This window comes from Pelodiscus sinensis, chromosome 1, assembly GCF_052426305.1.
Source record: "Pelodiscus sinensis isolate ZL-2025 chromosome 1, ASM5242630v1, whole genome shotgun sequence".
Taxonomy (NCBI): Eukaryota; Metazoa; Chordata; order Testudines; family Trionychidae; genus Pelodiscus; species Pelodiscus sinensis.
The window spans coordinates 94,839,602-94,860,659 of record NC_143052.1 but is presented as its reverse complement, the minus strand read 5'-3'; the positions used below and the strand labels follow the sequence as shown (position 1 = coordinate 94,860,659).

At 54.6% G+C, this 21,058-nt stretch overlaps 1 protein-coding gene across 2 annotated transcripts; it reads right to left on the bottom strand.

The window, feature by feature from the left end:
- Positions 1-11,549: 11,549 nt before the first annotated feature.
- On the bottom strand, positions 11,550-20,439 carry C1QTNF6 (C1q and TNF related 6). 2 transcript variants are annotated; one of them, XM_006118911.5, is made up of 3 exons: positions 20,295-20,439; positions 17,300-17,549; positions 11,550-16,001 (listed from the first exon to the last, which is right to left on the bottom strand). In XM_006118911.5, exons 1-3 carry the CDS (start codon positions 20,310-20,312, stop codon positions 15,454-15,456), a joined length of 816 nt encoding a protein of 271 aa, XP_006118973.3. In that variant the 5' UTR covers positions 20,313-20,439; the 3' UTR covers positions 11,550-15,453. The 2 variants fall into 2 exon arrangements, with proteins under 2 accessions (XP_006118973.3, XP_075793661.2); XM_075937546.2 differs by lacking the exon at positions 20,295-20,439 and adding an exon at positions 18,751-18,962.
- Positions 20,440-21,058: the final 619 nt, after the last annotated feature.

Genomic DNA, 21,058 nt, shown 5'->3' with positions numbered 1-21,058 from the left:
GTTCGGGGTAGGTGGGATTGGGTGCTAGGACCCCCCACCTGTGTATGAGGTCCGGGGCCATCTGGGGCACGGATATTGCTGGGGTATCGGAGGGGTTTTGCTCATGAGGCTTCAGGCAGGCTGCTGAAGCGCTCTATGGGACTGGTTTGTGGCCTGTTTGGAGAGGTCACCAGTCTGGGGGCTGTAAGGAGCCCCGGATTCGAGCAATTCGCCCTGAGTGGACGCCCTCAGCGGTGCCCAGACACGGCCCGGTCTGTCACAGTGGCGTAGTTGGCAGGATCCACAGATCTTGGTCAGTTGAGCTTTGGGTCAGGACCCCACGCTGTCTAAATTTGATTTTTAGTACTGAGAGTGCGGTTGGTTAAAGGGCATCCGAAATGAGTCAGCAGCGCCCGTATGAGAGCCTAAGCAGAGAGGCTCTGAAGGATTTGTGCTCACAGAGGGGCATTGGCTTCCTACAGAAGACTACTAAGCAGCAGCTGACAATTTTGCTGCTGCAGGACGACCTGCGGGCCAAGGAGCGCCCCCCACCAGAGGCTACAGATGCGGTTACGGAGGAAATCAAGAGGCAACAGGCAGAAAGGGAAAGGGAGCTAGAACACGAGAGGGCCCTGGCAGAGATACGTGCACAGGACCACGCACGGCGCATGGAAGAGAGGGCGACGGAGGAGAGTTCCCAGCGGCGCCGACTCCAGATACTGGAAGCACAACAAAGGGTACAGCAACCTGCGAGCCCAGCCCCGCTTCCCAACAAGAGTTGGGAGAGGATCTGTCCCATCTACAGCGATAATGACGATATCGAGGAGTTTTTGGCCACCTTCGAGCGCATCTGCAACATGAACCAGATCCCAGACGAGCAGCGCATGCCTGTCCTGATGACCAAACTGACTGGCAAGGCCAGGGAGGTATTCAATGACATGGGGGAGGAGGAAGTGTTGGACTACTGGCGGTTTAAGGACTATGCACTGAGGCGGTTCAGGGTTACCCCTGAATCCCACCGGGTTAAGTTCAGGAGTTTTAGGATGTCCAATGATTGTTCTTATGTGGAATGTGCCCATAAGCTGATGGGCTTTGTTAAAAGGTAGGTGATGGGGGCAAAAGTAAATGGGAATTATGAGAAACTGCTGGATTTGGTCACCCTGGAGCAGTTTCTGAATGTGGTGCCTGACAAGGTCAGGGCAGCTATGTGTGATCGGGAGCCCGAATTGGTCCTATGGGCTGCAGAGATTGCAGATGCCCATATCCAGAACAGGGCGCGGGATGGGCACAGACCCGTGGGGAAGACTTGGCACCTGTCCCCCCAGTCTAAACGGAGGGAGGGGCTCAGGAGCAGACCCGGCCCAGAATCCATTGAGGGGACGCAGAGGAGCCCCGAGAGCAGAGGTGCCCTCCTCAGGGATAGGCAGGCCAAGTGCTATCACTGTGGCCGATCTGGCCATATAAGGCCTGACTGTCCAGACCTAAGGAGCGGCCCTAGGCCGGCAGCTCCCAGCCGTTCTATAAGCACCAATTCAATTACAGTGTGCACGCAGGCTGGGCGCTTGGACCCCAGCGAGGCCCCTGACACCGCCCTGGGTCCAGATGTGAGCGATGCAGTAGCTAATGTTAACAATGTAACCTACGGAGGAGTGAGGGAGGGCAGTGAGCTCACCCGGTATGTCAGGACGGAGGCGTGGAAGGGCAGTGAGAAGTTTATGGGGGAGGCGAAGGTCAATGGAGTTGGATGCAGTGGCTGGCGAGACACTGGCTCGGACATCACAATAGTCAAGGGGCACCTGGTGAGACCGGAGGACATGGTGCCCGGGGACAGTATTACAATAGTGGCCTTGTCGGAGTATTCAGTGAGCCTGCCTGTAGCTAGAGTCCATCTTGAGTGGGGGGACTTCAGGGAGCAGGTGTTGGTGTCTGTCCGGGACTTGATTCCCGCGGATGTCTTGGTGGGGAACGACATAGCGGATATGCCCAGCCAGGTTAATGTGGTGACCAGGTCACAGAAGGAATATGGGGGTGAAGCCGATGCCCCAGCAGGTATCAGCGGGGCGGAGGGAGATCAGGCCCAGAGTGTGGCCCAGGCGGGGGAGGTTGAGAGGGCGCCCGAGGGGGCGGATGCAGCTCCAGCGCTGAGGGGCACACAGCAGGAGTTCCAGGAGGCCCAGCATAGCGATGAGTCCCTGGAGAGAGCCAGAAGGGATGCCCAGAACCAGGCCCCGGCTACTGAGGAGAGGGGCAGATTTCTCATACAAGAGGGGCTGCTATACAGGGAGCCCCCCCTGGGGAAGAAGGGTTCCCAGGCAGCGACGCGCAGGCAGCTGGTGGTGCCTGAGGCGTACAGGGAGGAATTATTGAGGGTGGCCCATGACAGTCCGTTCGCAGGGCATCTGGGAGTGGGCAAGACTTGTGACAGGATGGAGCAGAACTTCTACTGGCCGCGCATGTTCGGGTCGGTGAGGGAATATTGCTGAAGCTGTGAGTTGTGCCAGAAGCAGAAGGGATCCAGGGGGCCCTACAAAGCGCCCCTGCAGCCTCTGCCCATTATTGGGGAGGCTTTGCCCGAGTGTCAATGGATATTGTGGGCCCGCTTCCGAGGCCCTCCAGGAATGGGAAAAAGTACATCCTGGTGGTGGTAGACTTTGCTACGAGGTACCCGGAAGCCGTGGCTCTGTCCAACGTGGAGGCAGAGATGGTGGCGACAGCCTTGTTCACTATGTTCAGCAGGGTGGGTTTCCCCAAGGAGATCCTGTCTGACCGTGGGTCGAACTTCATGTCCGTGGTGTTCAGGCAGTTGTGGGAATTGTGTGGGGTCAAGCACCTGAAGGCTGCCCCCTACCATCCACAGACGAACGGGCTAGTAGAGAGGTTCAATGGGACTCTGAAGTCCATGCTGAAGATGTATGTGGACAGGCACCAGAACGACTGGGATGTGCTGCTGCCTTACCTGTTGTATGCCTACAGGAGTGTGGCCCAGGACTCCATGGGGTTTGCTCCCTTTGAGCTGCTCTATGGGAGGCAGGTCTGGGGGCCCCTGGACTTGATCCGGGATGCCTGGGAGGGCAATGTAAAAGTGGCAGAGCAGCCGGTGACTGAGTATGTGACACAGTTCAAGGACAGGCTGAAGGAAATGATGGAGTTAGTTCGGGAGAACTTGAGTGACAGCCAAGGGGCCCAGAAGGCCTGGTATGGCAGAGATGCCATGGAGAGGGCGTTCGAAATAGGGGACTTGGTGTTGGTGCTGGATCTGGTGAGGAGGAATAAGATGCAGGACGTTTGGAACGGGCCCTATGAGGTAGTGGAGAGGGTGAACGAAGTGACCTATGACGTGAGGAAGGCCAGTAGCCGGGGTGGGGTGCAAACGGTGCACGTGAACAGGATGAAGGCGTACCTGGAGAGGGGGGTGAATGTGAACATGATCTGTTGTGCTGAGGAGGAAGCCATGTCCGTCCCTTTGGTGGATATGGTGGCGGAGAGTCAGGAAGAGACGCCCCTCGAGAGCATAGAGATGGGGGAGGGTTTGACCTCCCTGCAGAGGGGGGAGTTGCTGGCGCTACTGAAGCATCACCGGCGAACGTTCTCCAACAGGCCGGGGCTCACAGACAGGATATCACATTCTATCCACACAACAGGGCCCCGTCCAGCACCCAGCAGAGCCTATAGGGCCAAGGGGGAGATGCAGAGGTAAATTCAGGAGGCGGTGGAGAGCATGCTGGTCATGGGCATAATCACCAGGTCCCGGAGCCCCTGGGCATCCCCTATTGTGATGGTGCCTAAAAAGGACAGGACCATGAGGTTTTGTGTAGACTACAGGAAATTAAATGCTGTCATGCAGCCTGACCCCTTCCCCCCCCCCCCCAGAATAGAGGATCTGTTAGACACGCTGGGGGGGGGGAGCAAGGTTTATAAGTACTCTGGACCTGACTAGGGGTCAGGATGTGGATGCGCAGGAGAAATCTGCATTCATAGTGGAGTCTGTCCTGTATGAGTTCAAGGTGCTGCCCTTCGGCATGCGGAATTCCAGGGCCACCTTTATGAGGCTGATCAACGAGATCCTGCAAGGGCTGGGGGGTTTCGCCATGGCCTATATTGACGACCTGGCCATTTTCAGTGACTCCTGGAGGGATCACCTCAATCACATAGGGGCAGTGCTGCGGCAACTCGGGGAGGCCAACCTGACTGTCAAGGTGTCCAAATGCAGGATGGGGGCTGCCGAAGTGACCTATCTGGGGCACATGGTAGGCAGTGGGGCGGTGTGCCCCGAGCCCCTGAAGGTGGAGGCCATTAAGAATTGGCCGGTTCCCCAAACAAAGAAGCAGGTCCAGGCGTTTGTGGGCCTGGCCAACTACTACAGGAGGTTTGTGAAGGGGTTCAGTGAGGTTGTAGCCCCGATCACAGACCTCACTAAGAAAGAGAGGCCGGACCGGGTGGTGTGGTCAGCGGCCTCTGAGGAGGGGTTCCAGAGCATAAAGAATGCCTTGGCCCAGGAACCCGTGCTGGCCAGCCCGGATTTCAACAAGCCCTTTTGGTTGTGCACCGACGCCTCTAACATTGGGTTGGGGGCAGTGCTGATGCAGGACGGGGCGGGGGACAGGAGACACCCTGTGGCATACCTCAGCAAAAAGCTGTCCCCCGCGGAGCAGAATTAGGCTACGATTGAGAAGGAGTGTTATGCCATAGTGTGGGCCGTCAAGCAGCTCAAACCCTATCTGTACAACCGGAGGTTCACTGTGCTGAGTGACCATGCCCCACTAATTTGGCTGCACAAGGCCAAGGGGACCAACTCCAGGTTGCTGCGCTGGAGCCTGGCCCTGCAGGAATACGACATGGACATAGTCCACCTAAGGGGGAAGGAGAACATTGTGGCGGACGCCTTGTCCAGGGCGGGGGAACCCATGTGATGCCCTCGGTGATGTTACTGGCACCACTTCCTGCATCAATTTTGCGTTGGGGGTGTCACGTTACTGGAATTTGAGGGAAGCAGCCGGATCATGGCTGCACCCATAGGTGGGGGTGCTGGCCCCAACAATGGTATAGAAGGGGGCCATGTGGGGTATTGAATGGGAGCTTGTTGTTTGCTGATCCTGTGTACGCTATTTATGTGAGTGTATAATGTCTGTGTGTGTAGGTAGGAATCTGTAATCTGTGTGGAAGCTGAATATTTCTCTGAATGTGGTTGAGCATTGCTATGAACAGGCTGATTAGCGAGGCCCTGTGGGACAATGGCACTCGATGGGCCAAGGACACACCTAAAGCATGAGGGCGGAGACCTAAGAGCTGCCAGCAGAGAGAGGCTGAGGGACAGGTGACCGGCTGCATACCAGAAGAGGCCAGGAAGGAGTATAAAGAGGCCATGTGGTCGATGCCATTTTGTCTTCAGCTCAGCACTTCATCCCAGAGGCAGCATTGCAGAGATTGAAGAGCCCAAAAGACCTGTGGACCCATCCTGATCTTAGGATGCGCAATAAGAACTTTTAAACCAGCAGCTGTAACATCTCTGCTAGAGCCTGCATCGAGAACTGGGAGATTCGGTGCATGTAACGTACTGTACTTTAACAACCTTACTCTCATGCTTTTCTTTCTTGTGATAATAAACCTTTAGTTGTTAGATGCTAAAGGATTGGCCCAGCGTGATTTGTGGGTAAGGTCCAAAGGGTAAATTGACCAGGGATCTGTGGCTGGTTTCTTGGAACCGGATAGAACTTGTTCGGGGTAGGTGGGATTGGGTGCTAGGACCCCCCACCTGTGTATGAGGTCTGGGGCCATCTGGGGCACGGATATTGCTGGGATGTCGGAGGGGTTTTGCTCATGAGGCTTCAGGCAGGCTGCTGAAGCGCTCTGTGGGACTGGTTTGTGGCCTGTTTGGAGAGGTCACCAGTCTGGGGGCTGTAAGGAGCCCCGGATTCGAGCAATTCGCCCTGAGCAGACACCCTCAGCGGTGCCCAGACACGGCCCGGTCTGTCACGGGTAGACTCTCGCCCCAGTGCCTGTGCCAGCTCCAAGCCTGCCAGCCCAGAGCCAGCAGTCACTGCTCCTGACCCAGTGGCCCCAAAACATGAGCCAGCAAGCCACTGGCAGCCAGCCCTCCACCGCTCCCCAGGAGCAGTCTTCCAGCTCCCAGGAGCCTGCCGGGGCTCAGAGAAGGCAGGAGCCTTCCTGGTCCAGGGTGGAGATCATGGACCTTATTCAGGTTTGGGGGGAATGCCCCCCAATGTCCATGATCTCCACACTAGACAGAGGAATGCAGCTGTCTATGGCAGGATAGCTGCCAGCCTGGCCACCAAATGCCACATGCGAACCAAGGGGCAGGTTCACATGAAAATCAAGTTGGTCCGGCGAGACCCCCCCAACCCTGAGCTTCCCCTTTCTTCTCCTTGCTTCCCCCTTCTAGCTCCCTCCTCCCAGGTTTCTCCTGCCCCTCTCCCACCCTCTCTTCTCCCCTCTCCTGCCTCCTTTCCCCACTCTCACCAGAGTTTCATTCCCCCTCCCCCGTTTTGTTAAATAAAGAGAGTTTGTGTTTATGAAAAAATGTGTATTTTATTTGACATCAGGAAGGGGGGACTAAAGGGTGGAAGTGGAAGGATATGAGGGAGGAATGAGGCACAAAGCCCCCAGTGGGGCAGACCAGGGAGGCTCTGAGTGCTCCTCAGGGTAGAAGCTCTCCCACAGGGCCTCCTGGATACTGACAGCCCCCTGATCTACTTCCCGGATGGCAGCCTGCAGAAAGTGCAGCCAGGCTCGCAGCAACACATCCAAGAGAAGCACCAGAGTGCCCAGGGGCAGCTCTGGCTCCATGTTGCCGAGTGCTGTGGTGTCCCAAATGAGGGCAACCAGAGCACGCAGAGACAAAATGCTTTTCTGTCCCTCATCGAGGTCAGCAATCAAGCAGGGAAACCTGAGAACTGGCTGTCCGGGCATGGAGGGGTCCCTTTAAGCACAGGCCTCAGATAGCCTCAGGCAGCAGCCACACAAAGTAAATTCTGACCTGATGCCCTGCCAGACCTGGTTCTGGACAGCCTTAAATGTGATTCAGCATCCACTCAGTGTGGACGCACTATTCCAAAATAGCAAAACACTATTTTGAAATGCATTTTGTGTGTAGACGCGTTATTTCGAAATAAGCTATTTCAAATTAACTATTTTGAAATAGCTTATTTCGAAATAACGCTGTAGTGTAGACATACCCCTAGAGAATTGTCCGAAGCAGAGTAATTTCATTAGGTTTCTGGGAACTGGCCCAAGTTAAAGTAAAGGCTGTGGGGAAGCTCCCCTACTAAAAGTAGGGGGTGGGCTGTCCAGTTGGGTTAAGTGGCACTGACCCAAAGCTCCCCATCCCACTTAGACAGGGCCTGAACCCCCCCGAGGTCAGTGGAAAAACTCCAAATAGCTTCAATACCTCAGGAGCCCTGTGCGGCATCAGTCCCCTATCTTGGTTCAATCTGCTCTAACCACTGACACGAGGGAGTGAAAAGGGTTCTCAGTCTGCAGTGGTGCCCTGGCTGTTTGTGAGGCAAGTGTCTCAGAGGCACAATAGGACCAGCCCGTGGGCTGCAAAAGTGTCACAAGCCTGAGTGCGTGTCCTCGGCCCCGCCACTCAAACCTGTGCAAGGGAGGGGGAGATCAAAGTGACGTGTGGAGCCGTTCACACCGCGCTTGTACAGACGAGGCTGGGTGCCCCAGCCTTCACAGCCTCCTCCTGAGCTTAAGAGCAAGACCGTTCTCAGAAAGGGCAACTGTTTCCGTTGGTAAACAGTGTGATGTGTCCAGCTGGGGGTGGGTGACAGCAGACTGGGGCTCTGAGCAAGGCCTGCCAGCCCCAGCCCAGAAGCAAGGCTGCTGTGGTGCTGGTGATCTGGCCATGCTCCAGCCCCCCGCCTCCCTCCATGGGAGGACTGTGCTGTAGGCACACTCTTTCTCCCTGATGTGAGGGGTGTGTCTGCTGTGGGAGGTATGGTCTTTGTATAACCTGCCATGTTCCACCTCCAAACAGCCCAGCCCGGTGCCAGGAGGGGGTGCTCTGCCGATGGAACATCTGTCCTTCTCCCAGGATCTGTCCTGGAGAATCTGCACTTAGCATGGGAGCTGTGCATTGACTAGCGCATCACTGGGCACCAAGCAGAACCATGCTGGGCGCTCTCCATGCTGCTGGCCAGAGCATTATTCCCCTGCTCTCAGCTATCTTGGGTTCTAGCCTCTCACTGACACTCCAGGGGCGGTAGAAGAGCAGGCTGGGCTGGAGGGGAAACCAGCCACAGCACAGCACAGCACAGCACAGCGCAGCAGGCTCCCAAGTGGAATGTGCTGGGCACAGCTCTCAGCCGAGCTGAGCAGGAGCAAATTCCATTGCCGCTGGGCCTGTGGGTTGAGCCCCCTGGACGCCCTGACACGCACGCATACCAGTGCTCCCCTTGGGGCTTAGCTCTCCGCCCAGCTGGACAAAGGGGCTGGCTAGCCAGCTGCCTCCTAGCTTGCAGCTCTTGGCCAGTGGACACTCTTCCCCACCCCCACTCCCTTCTGCACGTGTGGCCAGGTCCCTTTCTGGGACTCTCTCTTTGGTGCTGGGTTCTCTCCCCCTCCCCTGCCTGCTTCGCCCTTGATTTTTTTTTTTTTTTTTTTACATCTGTCTTTTCTTTCCCGGGAGGAGGGACGAGGGAGTAAGACGTGGCAAGGAGCTACTGCAGGGATCTTCAGCTGAGCCGGGGTGCACACCCACCACCATTTCCTCCTCCAGAAAGCAGATAGTCTGCCCTCATGCCTCTGTGCACCTCCTTCCCTCCCCTCATCACCTGTTAGACCACAAACCAGCAGGAAGCCAATTAAAGGGCCAGTTCTGAGACAGGCACCTTTGAACACTAAAGAATAACAAGACCTACCTGTTACACGGGGCTTTTCAGTCACCTTTCTCAAAGCCCTTTGCAAAGGAGACCAGTATCCTTACCGTACAGATGGGGAAACAGAGGCACAGCACCAGAGTGAATTGCTCAAGGTCACTCGGTGAATCGGCAGCACAGTCAGGAACAGAAACCAGGTGGATAGCACCCCAATGTGGTGCTTTAGCCACTAGACTACACTGCAACCCTTATGCCACGGAGTCATGTGATCCCAAAAAACCAGGGTGAGGCAGAGCCTTGGTTACTTTAAACACACACAGTGCGCCACTGAAATCGGTGAGGATTACTTTAGCTGAGAATTTGGCCTAGCAATCTTGAGGTGGGTTAGTGACCCCCCATTAAGGCCTGGTGCTACTCATTCCCCTTGCACATGTGGAGTCACATGGTAAAAGGCTATGGCCCTCCTGAGCTTACTGCACCTCAAACTGCCTAGAAAATGGCTGGCTCACAGGCCAGCCCTCACTGGTACACTGGGCACCTTCCTTCATACTCAGGATGACCCCATCGCTCAGTGCCAGGAGATCAAGCTAGCTGGGCCATTACTACACATGCCCCTTGCATGGAAGGAGGTAGGGTGATTCAGGAAGAGACCAAGGGTACGTCCAGACTACATGCCTCCGTCGACGGAGGCATGTAGATTAGCCAGATAGGCAGAGGGAAATGAAGCCGCGATTAAAATAATAACGAGGCATAACGGGGCGGTCGACAAAAGGGTTTTCTGGCGACAGGGGAACGTCCAGACTGCCCCGATCTGCCGACAAACAGCTGATCGGCAGAGCGGGGCAGCCATTTAAATTTAAATGAAGCCGCGATTATTTTAATCGCGGCTTCATTTCCCTCTGCCTATCTGGCTAATCTACATGCCTCCGTCGACGGAGGCATGTAGTCTGGACGTACCCCAAAAGAAAGGGCACTATACAAAAGCTCCTAAAGGGTTAAAGCATATGGTCGCAAACCCATGGATCTCCATCTTATATCCGAGGTACCTGCAGCCACACAGCTCAATTTTGTAGATATGGATGCAGGTACAAATTTTGTATCTAGAACTCTGCACATTTGTGGATATCCACTTTATATCCAAGGATATCTGCATCCATGGTGGATGCAGATACCCGCAGATCATTTTTGCAGCTGTAGATGCAGGTACACACACTATCAAATGGTTCCTGCAGGTGACACACTGGCAGGGAAGAGACATGTCTGATTCTAGCAGCTTCACCATTGAATGGTGTTGGGATGTGAGCACGCAAGACTCTGTGCTTCCCAAGGATGTCTTGTCAGTTTCATTATATTGGGGGAGGGAGGGTGGGAGGAGAAGAGAAAACAGCCATGGTGGCTTGGGCATGACCTGGAAGAGTACCAGATGTGCCAGAGCCCAGCTTCTACTCTGGAACTGGGAGCAAGGGGTTCTGTTGACGAGGGAGGAAGAATGTAAGTGTATCTTCCCCACACTGCCCCAAGTGAGTTACAAACCAATCCCAGCATCCCAGCACAGACGATGAAACTTAGACCAGCATCTTACATTTAGTAGAGCCCTGCAAAGCTGTGGCTATCCACAAGTATCCACATCTCATTTTTATGGATAACACTGCAAAATTGCAGGTGCCCACTTTATAGCTGCATCCACAGATGTCAATGCAGATATCCACGGCTCATTTTTGCAGGTACAGATGTGGATACAAATTTTGTATCCACGCAGGGCTCTAACATTTAGCACAAAGCCAAAGCTGAGCCATCCCCAGGCAGCTGCCACTCCAGCTCCACCCCCACAGCCATCATCACTTCAGTTGATACACAGCCTCCACTCAGCAGCAGCAAGCCTCATAGATGCTGAAGTCAACCTCGTGCATTTATCTGTGCCCCAGATGTTGACCTCACCTCCAACAAACCCTCCAGCCAGCCCTATTGTTTGACATCCCACCCACCAACTTCTCAGCTGATCCCTAAACCTCCACCCAAGCCCATCAAAGGGCTCTCCATCCCACCCAGACTCCCAACCTGATCCCCCCACTTTCCCCCATTCTCCCCAGCAGATCTCCCTCACCAGAGCCCTCCCCTCAACCTGGCTCTCAAACCTCTTCCCCATAATACTACTGACGCTTGTAAACGTTCATTCTATTACTTCATTTCCCTCTGCTGTGGGTCAGACGTCACATCTTCGTGGAAATACCACAGGGAAAGCCCGTTCTTCCTGTGCATAGCAGCCAACCAGGACCAAGACTGGCGACAGCACAAGAAAATTATCTGTTCTCTGACAAGAAACTTCCAGCTCCCTCCCCAGGTTCTGCGAATGAACCAATGAAACAATTTTTACTTTGCCCTTCGCTAGCAGTCAGTTATTCTCCAGTAACTCCTGCACTATGTCTTGCAGCTTTGGGAGCTGCAAACTTTTTTTTTTTTTAAACAAAGGTTTAGAAATGTCCTACTAATGACAAATCTCACATAGAGCTTTTCATCCACAGATCTCAAAACCCTTTATGGAGGAAGTTACGCATCATTATCTCCATCTGACAGACAGAGAAATAAAGGCACACAGAGTAACTTGCCCGTGGTCACTCAGTAGGGGAGTGACTGCTCCAAGAACAGAAGCCAGGTCTTCTGGCCTCTCAGACAGTGGGATCCCTGCCTTAACCTGACAAGAGACACAAAGAAAAGACCTTACAGAGAAAATCATCTCAAAGTGCAAAAAAAAAAAAAGTTTTAATAAAACTGAAAACATATATACAAAAGTTCATGGTGGTTTTCCATAATTAAAGCACCATCAATTCCACAGTACTTTATGTCTCGGCTACCCTGACACCCCCCCTCCCCCCAATAAGCACCGGTGGCTCTCTTAAAACCTGGTTTAGCACCGAGGGGAAGCCATCTTATTTAGCACCAAAGGATGGAAGTCTGATTTAGCACCTTCATGGGCTGAAGCTGGCCAATGAAACACACGTTCCCACAGTGCTTCCCCTCCCCATATTAAGCACCCACTGCTCTTTAGGAGTGTTTTAGCCGGAGAGCTAGCACTGGCCCTCCAGCAGTAAACAGTGACATTGGAAGAAAGGGAGAGAATTCAGAGCCCAGATCTGGAAGTGATTCAGCACCAGAGATTCCTGCTGCTCTCTGGGGAGACACAGGGACGCCACACACTGTAAATACACAACAGCTGGGTTGGCAGCCTGTGGCTTCTAAAAAGAGAGAGGAATTCAGTCACTAGTTCCTTCCCTCCGAAACCTCACCCTGAGCATGCGGCTCCCTCACGACTCCCATCAGTCCCAGCCCTGGAGCGTTTCCACACTCCGCTAGGCTAGGAGAGGGGGACTCCAATGTTCCTCCCATGCTCCTGGCATTCCAGAAGACAGAGACTCTTCTAAGAGGACCCGCCTAACTTGGAGGGCCCCTGCTTTCCACACCAAGGCTGTGTCTAGACTGGATGATTTTCCGGAAATGCTTTTAATGGAAAACTTTTCCGTTAAAAGCATTTTTGGAACAGAGCGTCTAGATTGGCACGGACGCTTTTCTGCAAAAAAAGCCCCTATCGCTATTTTTGCGATCGGGGCTTTTTTGTGGAAAACAAATCCGAGCTGTCTACACTGGCCCTTTTGCACAAAAGGACTTTTGCCCGAACGGAAGCAGCATAGTATTTCCGCAAGAACACTGACAATCTTCCATGAGATCATCAGTGCTTTTGCGGAAATTCAAGCTGCCAGTGTAGACAGCTGGCAAGTTTTTCCGGAAAAGCGGCTGATTTTCCGGAAAAACTGGCCAGTCTAGACACAGCCCAGTTGTATTAAGAGGTTATGAGACTCAGGTGGGGAAGAGCCTGGGACTAGTTTCTATCTCCACAGCTCCACAATGTGAGCAAATCCACAGCAGCAATGTGAACAAGAGAAACTAGCCTGCAGTCCACTTGAGTTCACCTCCCCTACCTTTCCCTTGTCTGTCTCTCTGGCTATATCTACACTACAATGGCTTTTCGGAAAAAGGTACGCAAATTGTGCCCGCAATTTGTGTACCTTTTTCCGATACTTTTGTTGGAAGAGGCTTTTCCAAAATTTGGCCCATCTCCACTGGGCCAAATTTCGGAAAAACCACCTCTTTCAGAAGATCCCTTCTTCCTTGTGGAATGAGGAAGACAGGCCTTCTGAAAGAGCGCCTCTGCTTTTCCGCAAAAAAAAGTGGAAGAGCAAACGCATTCCCTGGATGCGGCGGAGTTTTTTCAGGATACCTCTGGCGTGATTTTAATCCTGCTGAAAACTGACCCAGTGACCGCCTGGCATCCCGCCTTTACAGGATCCTCAGGACACAAAGGCTACGTCTACACTGGCCCCTTTTCCGGAAGGGGCATGTTAATTTCAGCTATTGTAATAGGGAAATCCGCGGGGGATTTAAATATCCCCCGCGGCATTTAAATAAAAATGTCCGCCGCTTTTTTCCGGCTTTTAGAAAAGCCGGAAAAGAGCGCCTACACTGGCCCCGATCCTCCGGAAAAAGTGCCCTTTTCCGGAGGATCTTATTCCTACTTTGCCATGCTGCTGCTTGAAGTAGGAATAAGATCCTCCGGAAAAGGGCGCTTTTTCCGGAGGATCTGGGCCAGTGTAGACGCTCGTTTCCGGCTTTTCTAAAAGCCGGAAAAAAGCAGCGGACATTTTTATTTAAATGCTGCGGGGGATATTTAAATCCCCCGCGGATTTCCCTATTACGATAGCTGAAATTAACATGCCCCTTCCGGAAAAGGAGCCAGTGTAGACGTAGCCAACGTGTGGGGTTTTCAAAAGTGCTCAGAAATGGCCTGATTCAGCTGCTACTGGAGTCAGTGGCAAAGCCTCTGATGTCAGTAGAAGCAGAGCTAGGTGAGTGCTGAGGGCTGCTGTACTCCCCAGCTGTAATGCACAGGCAGGGACAGCACCAGCTTTGCTGTGCAGCCCCGCCAACACATCGTACCCGCCTGCGAGGGCTGGGTGCACATCCCAGTCTCCAGGGCTCTCCGTTCTGGGCTTCACCAGAGATCACAGGCAACAGAGACAGAGCTAATGAGGTGAAGACATTTTCAATGTGGGCACTGGGAGCGGGACTGAAATGCTCAGCTCATTTTGTACAAGCTACCAAGCAGCTACTGTGTAACCCTCTTCCATTGGAGTTTTTTTGGGAGGGGTACTGGACAGGAGCTGACCCTCTGCATTAGTGGTAAAAGCATAACTTTCCACCACCCTCTGACTCAGTCAGTTTCCGCCATCCCCCACCCCCAGCCTTTCTAATGTGGAGGTGGGACTTTAAAGGAATGGCCTCCTACCAGCGCTGCTCTAGCCACACCTATGGGACTGCGGCAGTTCAATCCAGGGTCTGAGTCTCTTCTCACGCCAGCGTGCAGTCAGGGGAACTCTGCGGAAGTGGACAGAATTACACTGGTATAAACTTCGTGGGCAGGGGAGCCGAAGCAAGTCTGCTTTCAGTCTCCGGGAAAGGGGTTCTGCAAAGCCAGGATGGCTCTGAGCCTGACAAGATTGCTGAGACTGGAGGGGAGTTTTGCTGGGGTCCAGCAGGGTCTCGCGCCCTTTCAATAGGTAGGGCTAGATTTGCAGCAGGCATCCATGATAGGGATGTTAAATATCAGTTAATTGAATAGTCAATTAACCTCATGAATTCTTACTGGTTAGTCGACTAGTCTATAGTCCTCGGGGGTGGGATTAGTGTGCAGCCAGTGCTCTTTGGCCCCACTCCTGAGGAGCCCCTTCCACTCCGAACTGCTGCCTCCATATCATAGGCAGCAGTGCAGGATGCCGGGTGGGACCTGATCTGCAAGTGGAGCCAGTTTAAAAACCAGCTCCCTTTGCAGACCGGCTGCCATGCTGCTGCTTCTGTATCAGAGGTAGCAGCAAAGGTGGGGAGGGGTGGAGCTCCCGGACCCAGCGCAAGCTGGAACTGAGCCAAGCTGCCTATCTGCCTGGCTCCTAATACAGTTTAAAGGTAGAGCCGCAGTGGAGGTAGGTCCTAGACCCAGGGCGAGCTAGGACTGAGCCAGGCTGCTGGCCAGCCTGCTAAAAATTTTACTGTTGGGGAGGAGGAGGAATGCATGTGGCCTGTAGCATTAACCTATAAGTTTTTGCTTATCGGTTAATTGAAGACACAATTACATCCATAATCCATAAGTGTAACTCTATTGACTTCAATGGAGCGACACTGAGTTGCCTAAGCTGAGGATCTGACCTTCTGCATCCCAGATGAGTGATGATTGACACAGCCAGGGACTGTCCTGTACCTCCCTTGCTCTGTATCATTGCCTGTGTCCCTACAGCTGATTGAGTCGTGGGAAGGCTCTCACAGCCTAAGAAGGTTAGCAGTGACCTGCGGGATCCCCTGTTTGAGACAAATGGGGCTTACCAGGTAGTCAGTGGCACATTTTGAATGCTGATGGTCCTGATTTGAATAGCAGGTGTTTTCTTTCAGGCTCCTTGCTATCCTCCCACCCCATGACCCTCCTAAGGAGCCCCCCACCCAGTTCCTCCCTTGTGGTTTGCAGTGATTGCGGGCAGTGAAAAGAGGGAGAGAGAGAGAGAGAGCGCGAGAAAGGACAGAGGGAGGAGGGCAGTCATTCCAGACTGGGCTTGATCAGGTAGCCACTGAAGGTGATGTAGATGTCCACGTCATCACTGTAGATGGCGTTCTCGCGCTCCCGCTTGTAGAGACGCACCCAGACCTCGTCGTTCTCCCGCAGCTCCAGCATGAGGCTCTGGCTCTGCATGATGCTGCGGTCACTGGGCTGGGCGTACAGGATGACCTGCTCCTGGTTGTTGTGCATGAGGTGCATGTAGGTCTCCTTGAAGTTCCAGGTGTGGACGTTGAGGCTGAAGTAGTAGATGCCGGCCGTGTAGCAGTAGAACTTGCCCTTGAACATGTCGAAGTGGCTGTAGAGGTTGACGAAGACGGTGTCGAAGATCAGGGCCTGGTAGCCCTCGCTGCTGTGCAGCGCCTTCTTGCGACCCACGGAGAAAGCAGCATACTGGTGCTTGCAGGGATCCCCTGGGGCGCCCATCTGCCCCTTGCTGCCTTTCTGACCCTGGGGACCCAGCTCTCCTGGTGGCCCCTCTTTGCCCCATTTCCCTGGAGTCCCAGGCTCCCCCTGGTCTCCTTTGTCTCCTAGGAAATGAAGCAGAGGGATGTGCCCATGAGATACCCAAGTGAGATGTGAAAGCTGCCAAGCACTGAGATGTCACCCAGTGTTTGGGCCAAATACTAGAGCTATTTACAAATGACCTAATGCATCCCTATGCAAGCACTAGCACAGGTAATCTGTGCCTTCCCTACTCAGCAGTTCTGGGGGTCAGAGCAGCCTCCCACACAGGATAGGGCACCATGTACTTGTTCCCCTGTTTCATGGGCCTCTTTGGGGCTTTACAGGGACACAAACCTGGGACCAGTGGGGAGGTGGTTCTATACTGGGGATATTGAGTGGAGGGAAGCTTATGCCTGGGTAGCACAATGGGGCTGCAGAGCAATAATAAACTGGGCCCAAAGAGAAGAATTTCCTATTCAGTGCCAGGACTCACCGTGCATGCACATCCTATGCATTCAGCACAGATGACACTCAAATGGGGACCCTCGAGCAAGAAGCTGAAATACAACAGGAAGCCACCCCTATTCCACCCTGAGCTAAGCCAGCCGGAGCTGCCTGGAGCAAGTCTTTGTTGGGAGCCACTCTTTGCAAATATGAGTGCAGGGGTGTCCATGCAAGCATGCTCCTAGCTGCTTGGGAAGAGAAGTGAATGTTAAGACTTAATGGCATTCCCCTCCTCCCTTTCCCAGATGACATGAGGTCCAGGTAGATGATCTCCCTTCCCTGCACAGAAAGTTAATGATGGTCCTCTGCCATTCTTACAGGCATATCGTCTACTTCCTGACTGCATGAAGACCTGCTGCTCTATCCCTTTACAGTACAGAGGAGTTTGATCCTGAAGAACGTTCAAATTGGCAAGGGGCAGCTAGTGATGCTCCTCACCCAGTGGCAATAAACAGGAGCCAGTGGGGTACAAGCAAAGAGCTGGCTCCCCTGAATTCAGGAAAGTCGCTGGATCAGGGGAAAACTGGCATTGTACAGACTGATTCCACCTCTTTGGCTACCTGGGCACAAATCTACATGTACCAGCATGGACCCTTACCCTTGATAACAACAGACAACTGGGCATCCATCAGTCAGTACATCAGGCACTGAGTATACTGGAGGCATAGCCTTCAGTCTGGCCACTGGGTGTTTAATGGGTATAATTGATGCATTGTAGTGGGCTAGCATGTACCATTTGCCTCTCAGTATGGTGATGCTGAAGTCACTGGTAGCCTATGGGCACCCAGTATGCCAACATAGATGCTTATCTTTCGTTATGGTGATGCCTGGTTCCCAAGACGACCTTGGGTCCCAGGCACACCAGCTTGGCACTTACCTTTCAGTATGGTGATGTTGATGTATGGACGGACCTCTGGCATTGGGTACAACGATGAATGGTGCCCAGCTGAGCCGGTGGTAGGCTCTGAGGAGCCTCGAGAATCCAGTGGGTCACAGCAACGCCTGCAGCCATTTGGGAGGATTGTTGCTTCTTTGGGGTCAAGCTCATCGGCAGGTGCCCCAAATACAAACAGAGGGAGCACGAGGAAGGCCACGTGAGCTCGTAGCTGAATCATTACCATAGTGACCTGAAAGATTGGAGAAAGGAAGAGAAACAGACAGACAGAAGTGGATGAGTGAGCCAGGGCAGAGGCCAACATGAAAGGAAAGGACACTGCTCCTCCGTTCTCTGTGGCTAAAGCCACTTAATTCATCACAGGAGCAGAGAGGGAAGGAAAGAGACAGGGAGTGAGGAACTGTTCTGCAGAGAGCTGCTACTTTGAAGTCTAATACATGGCTGTCCTTGGAGGCCAAAGGCTGCAGTCCAAGCCGCAGTGGTGTCATGGCTAGGGCGCGCCTGACTTCCTGGAGCCTGGCCCAGTGGAGCCTGGGTCCTGCCATGGAGAGGAGGCCGGGCCTTCAGAACTGTCAGCACCAGAGCTCACAGTGTAACCACTGAGATCTAGAGCGCTAGATCTGGGGATTGGATCTTCAGACTGCACTAAAAGGAGAAGAGGCAAATCCAAGAGTCCCTGGTGATGAAAACGAACCCGGAACTCAGAGATTAGCTCTGTGATAAGGGTTGTGGCCTTACACTAAAACATCCTACTTGCCTCTTTCTCACCTCCTACAGCTGTCAGGAAAGGCAGGAGATCAGATTCGGAAAGATAAACCTGTTCATTCTTGAGAGCATCAACTGGGGGAGGGTCACAGGCAAACTTCTGGCTCACTCAGCAGAAGGCATTAACTCTTTCATGACAGTCTTCCTCCAAATCCTATTAGAGAGGATCTAAAGAGGATCCCAGTGGGTGCTGCCAAGGCATGGCCAGGTGACCTGCTCACAGGACTAAACACGCTCCTCTGCCACTGACTGATCCCCATGACCTTGGCCAAGTCACTCCCCCCCCCCTTCTAGTCAGCCCCCCCGCTTCCTGTCAAACTAAGCCATGTTAACCTATGAGGGGAAGAGGTGGGGGAGGCAGCAGCCAACTCTGTCCCTGGGCATGACGCTAGGGGAGGCATCTGAGGCCACGTCCGGCCCTGCGGTGCCCGTCCAGCTCCAGGGGGCCGCAGGGGACGGGGAGCCGGGAGCGGCGCGTGCGGTTTCTCAGCTCTGCCCGGCCGAGCCGAGCCCGGGGCGGGGTGCAAAGGGCCCCAGCGCGGCGGGCGAGCGGCGCTCGCGATCAAACCCGCGCCCCCCGCCCCCGCGCCCCGCTCGCCCGGCAGGGAGCGCGGCCCGGGCGCAGCCGCCCGCAGAGCCAGGGGCGGCCCGGTCCGCCCTCGCCTCACCCTGCAGGAGCGCGACCAGCCGCCGCCGAAGGGTCCCGCGCGCTGCGAGCCGCTCACTCCCCGCTGCTGGCCGGGCAGCCTCTGCTAGCGCCGCCCGCCCCGCGTCCCATGGCGCTGGGAGCTCGCTGCTGGCAAAGGCACCGCAAACCGCGGGCCTCGCTCTGCCTGCGCCGCCCTTCCCCCCGCCGCCTTAACCCTTACGCGGCGCGGGGGGAGCTTGGAAAGCGAGAGACCCTCCCCCACCCAGCCCCGCCCCGGCCCTGCTTTGGGTCCCCGGGGAGAGTGGAGCTCGGGGCGCGGCTGCAGCTCACGGGGCGGTGGGGGGGGGGACACATTGGAGCCTCCCTCGGGACCAGGGGCGCTAGGCACGTCCCTGTCGCTCCAGGCCTGACCTTTGTCCCCAGCCCCTGCGCCAACATGCCCTTCCTCGCTACTGGCCCTCCTTGCAGTCCCTGGTGCTGTTGCTCACCCCTAGCCCTATTGCCTATGGCAGGGGTGGGGAACTGGGTTTGGCTGAGCCACGGAAAAAAAAAATCTGTGGGGGGCCACACACAAGTGAGAAGAAAAAAAATCACATCCCTATTGACGTGGCCTCTGACTGAGAAGGGGGAATACACTTCCCGCATTCCCTTCCCCCATTGGGCCCAACCTAATAGGTTTTGTGTGCTTCAGGGTGGGATAGCAGGGGGCTGGAGCACAGGCTCCCCAATGCTGGGGGTGCGGAGGCTACTGAGTCTCTGGGGCCAGATCCAGGCAAGCTGGGAATGCAGCTGGTGTTCGGGCCTTAGGTTCCCCCATCCCTGCCCTATTGGGCTTGTTCATTTCTACTCCATTTCCTACACTCACAGGGTAGGGATCAGTCTATTCCCTGTCTGGCACATGCAGGGCTGGATTAAGGCATGGGCTAGCCAGGCAGCTGCCCGGGGTGCAAACCTATGGGGGGGGGGCGCCTGATGGCAGCTGTAAGGGGCGCGTAGTGCCCCTTATAGCTGCCATCAGGCGCCACCTGCCCGGCTCCCGAATCACAGGCTGCAGCAGCCACCCTGCAGCAGCCACCCGGGGCGGGGGCTGTGTTGACCCTCGCAGCGCTGGCCAGCAGCGCCCTTTCCCCCGTGGCCGTGGGGCCCTGCACAGCCAGGCTCGGCCTGCCCCGAGTGGCCCCGGGCTGCATGCCAGCGGCAGTAGCCAGGCTGGGCACGTGTGTCCTGCCGCCGCCAGCTCCGTGCGCCCTCTCCCAGGTGCCAGGCAGGGGCAGGGCCGCGCATGGGCCTTCCCCCATCCTGGGGCGCAATTAAACTGTCTGCCCAGGGCGCCGGAATGGCTCGGTCCGGCGCTGGGCACATGGGTCACATCCTCTGCCTGAAGGCTTGCCCAGAAAGGGCATTTCCAGCTGGAAAGGCTCTGGAATGTGCCCTTACCAGGGAAAGCCCATGCCACCACCTCTTCCCCAACTAATGCCCTTTAACCAGTCATGTATATGAATGTTTGTAGCCAGCCCTGGGCTATCTTATCATGCCATCCTGAGTGGGCCTTATGTGACGTACCTGTGGCCAAGATGGCATTCTTTGCTCTCAATTCCCCATGCAGCTAAGCCAGAGGCCTTCCAGGCAACTTCTCAAGCCAGACCTGGAAACCTGTTCATGTGGAAGAGCGGGAGGGGCGAGTAAAGCAATTTCTCCCTCCCCCACACTGCAGAAGTGCCGACTCAGCAGGCTTGCTCTGCTCCTGTAATTTCAGAGGGAAGCTGGAGAACATTTAACAGGCCTTGGTGCCTGAGTTTTTCCAATTGTTTAGTTTGGGAGTCAGAGGCAGTTACAGCCGTCTGCTTTGCCGAGAAGTAGCTCGGGCTTGGCAGGCACCCCAGCACCACTGGAGAAGCAAATGGAAAGTCTGGGAAAATATGTGCAGAGAGTGTGGGCTGGAGGAGGGAGAGGAAGCTCTGGAGATGTTATTGACTTGCCTGCTGTACTGGAACCCCACAATGCCCCTTTCATCCTAGCCAGCAGGACAGTCTCACCAGGGCAGAGATGTTCTTCAGCAATTTACAACTATAACCTGACTTCTAATTCAGGTTCTGCCATTGATATGCCCAGTCACCTCTCTGTGCCTCAGTTTCCCAACATGTAAAATGGAGATGCTGGGCCAAATTTCCTGCTAATGGAGCTGTACCAGCTGATAGTGACAGAGATTATTGCTCAACAACTCTGAATTACCTACCTCTCATGACTAGGGGTGGGCTTAATGAGTGAATTTTTGTGGCGTGCTAGGCATAATTATTCTTAGCGATGGGAGCCTCCTGAGAGGTATG

Excerpts from the sequence above, each read along its gene's own strand:
- C1QTNF6 (XM_006118911.5), bottom strand. Across the intron at positions 16,002-17,299 it reads CAACATCACCATACTGAAAG|GAGACAAAGGAGACCAGGGG; the intron begins GTAAGTGCCAAG and ends TTCATTTCCTAG.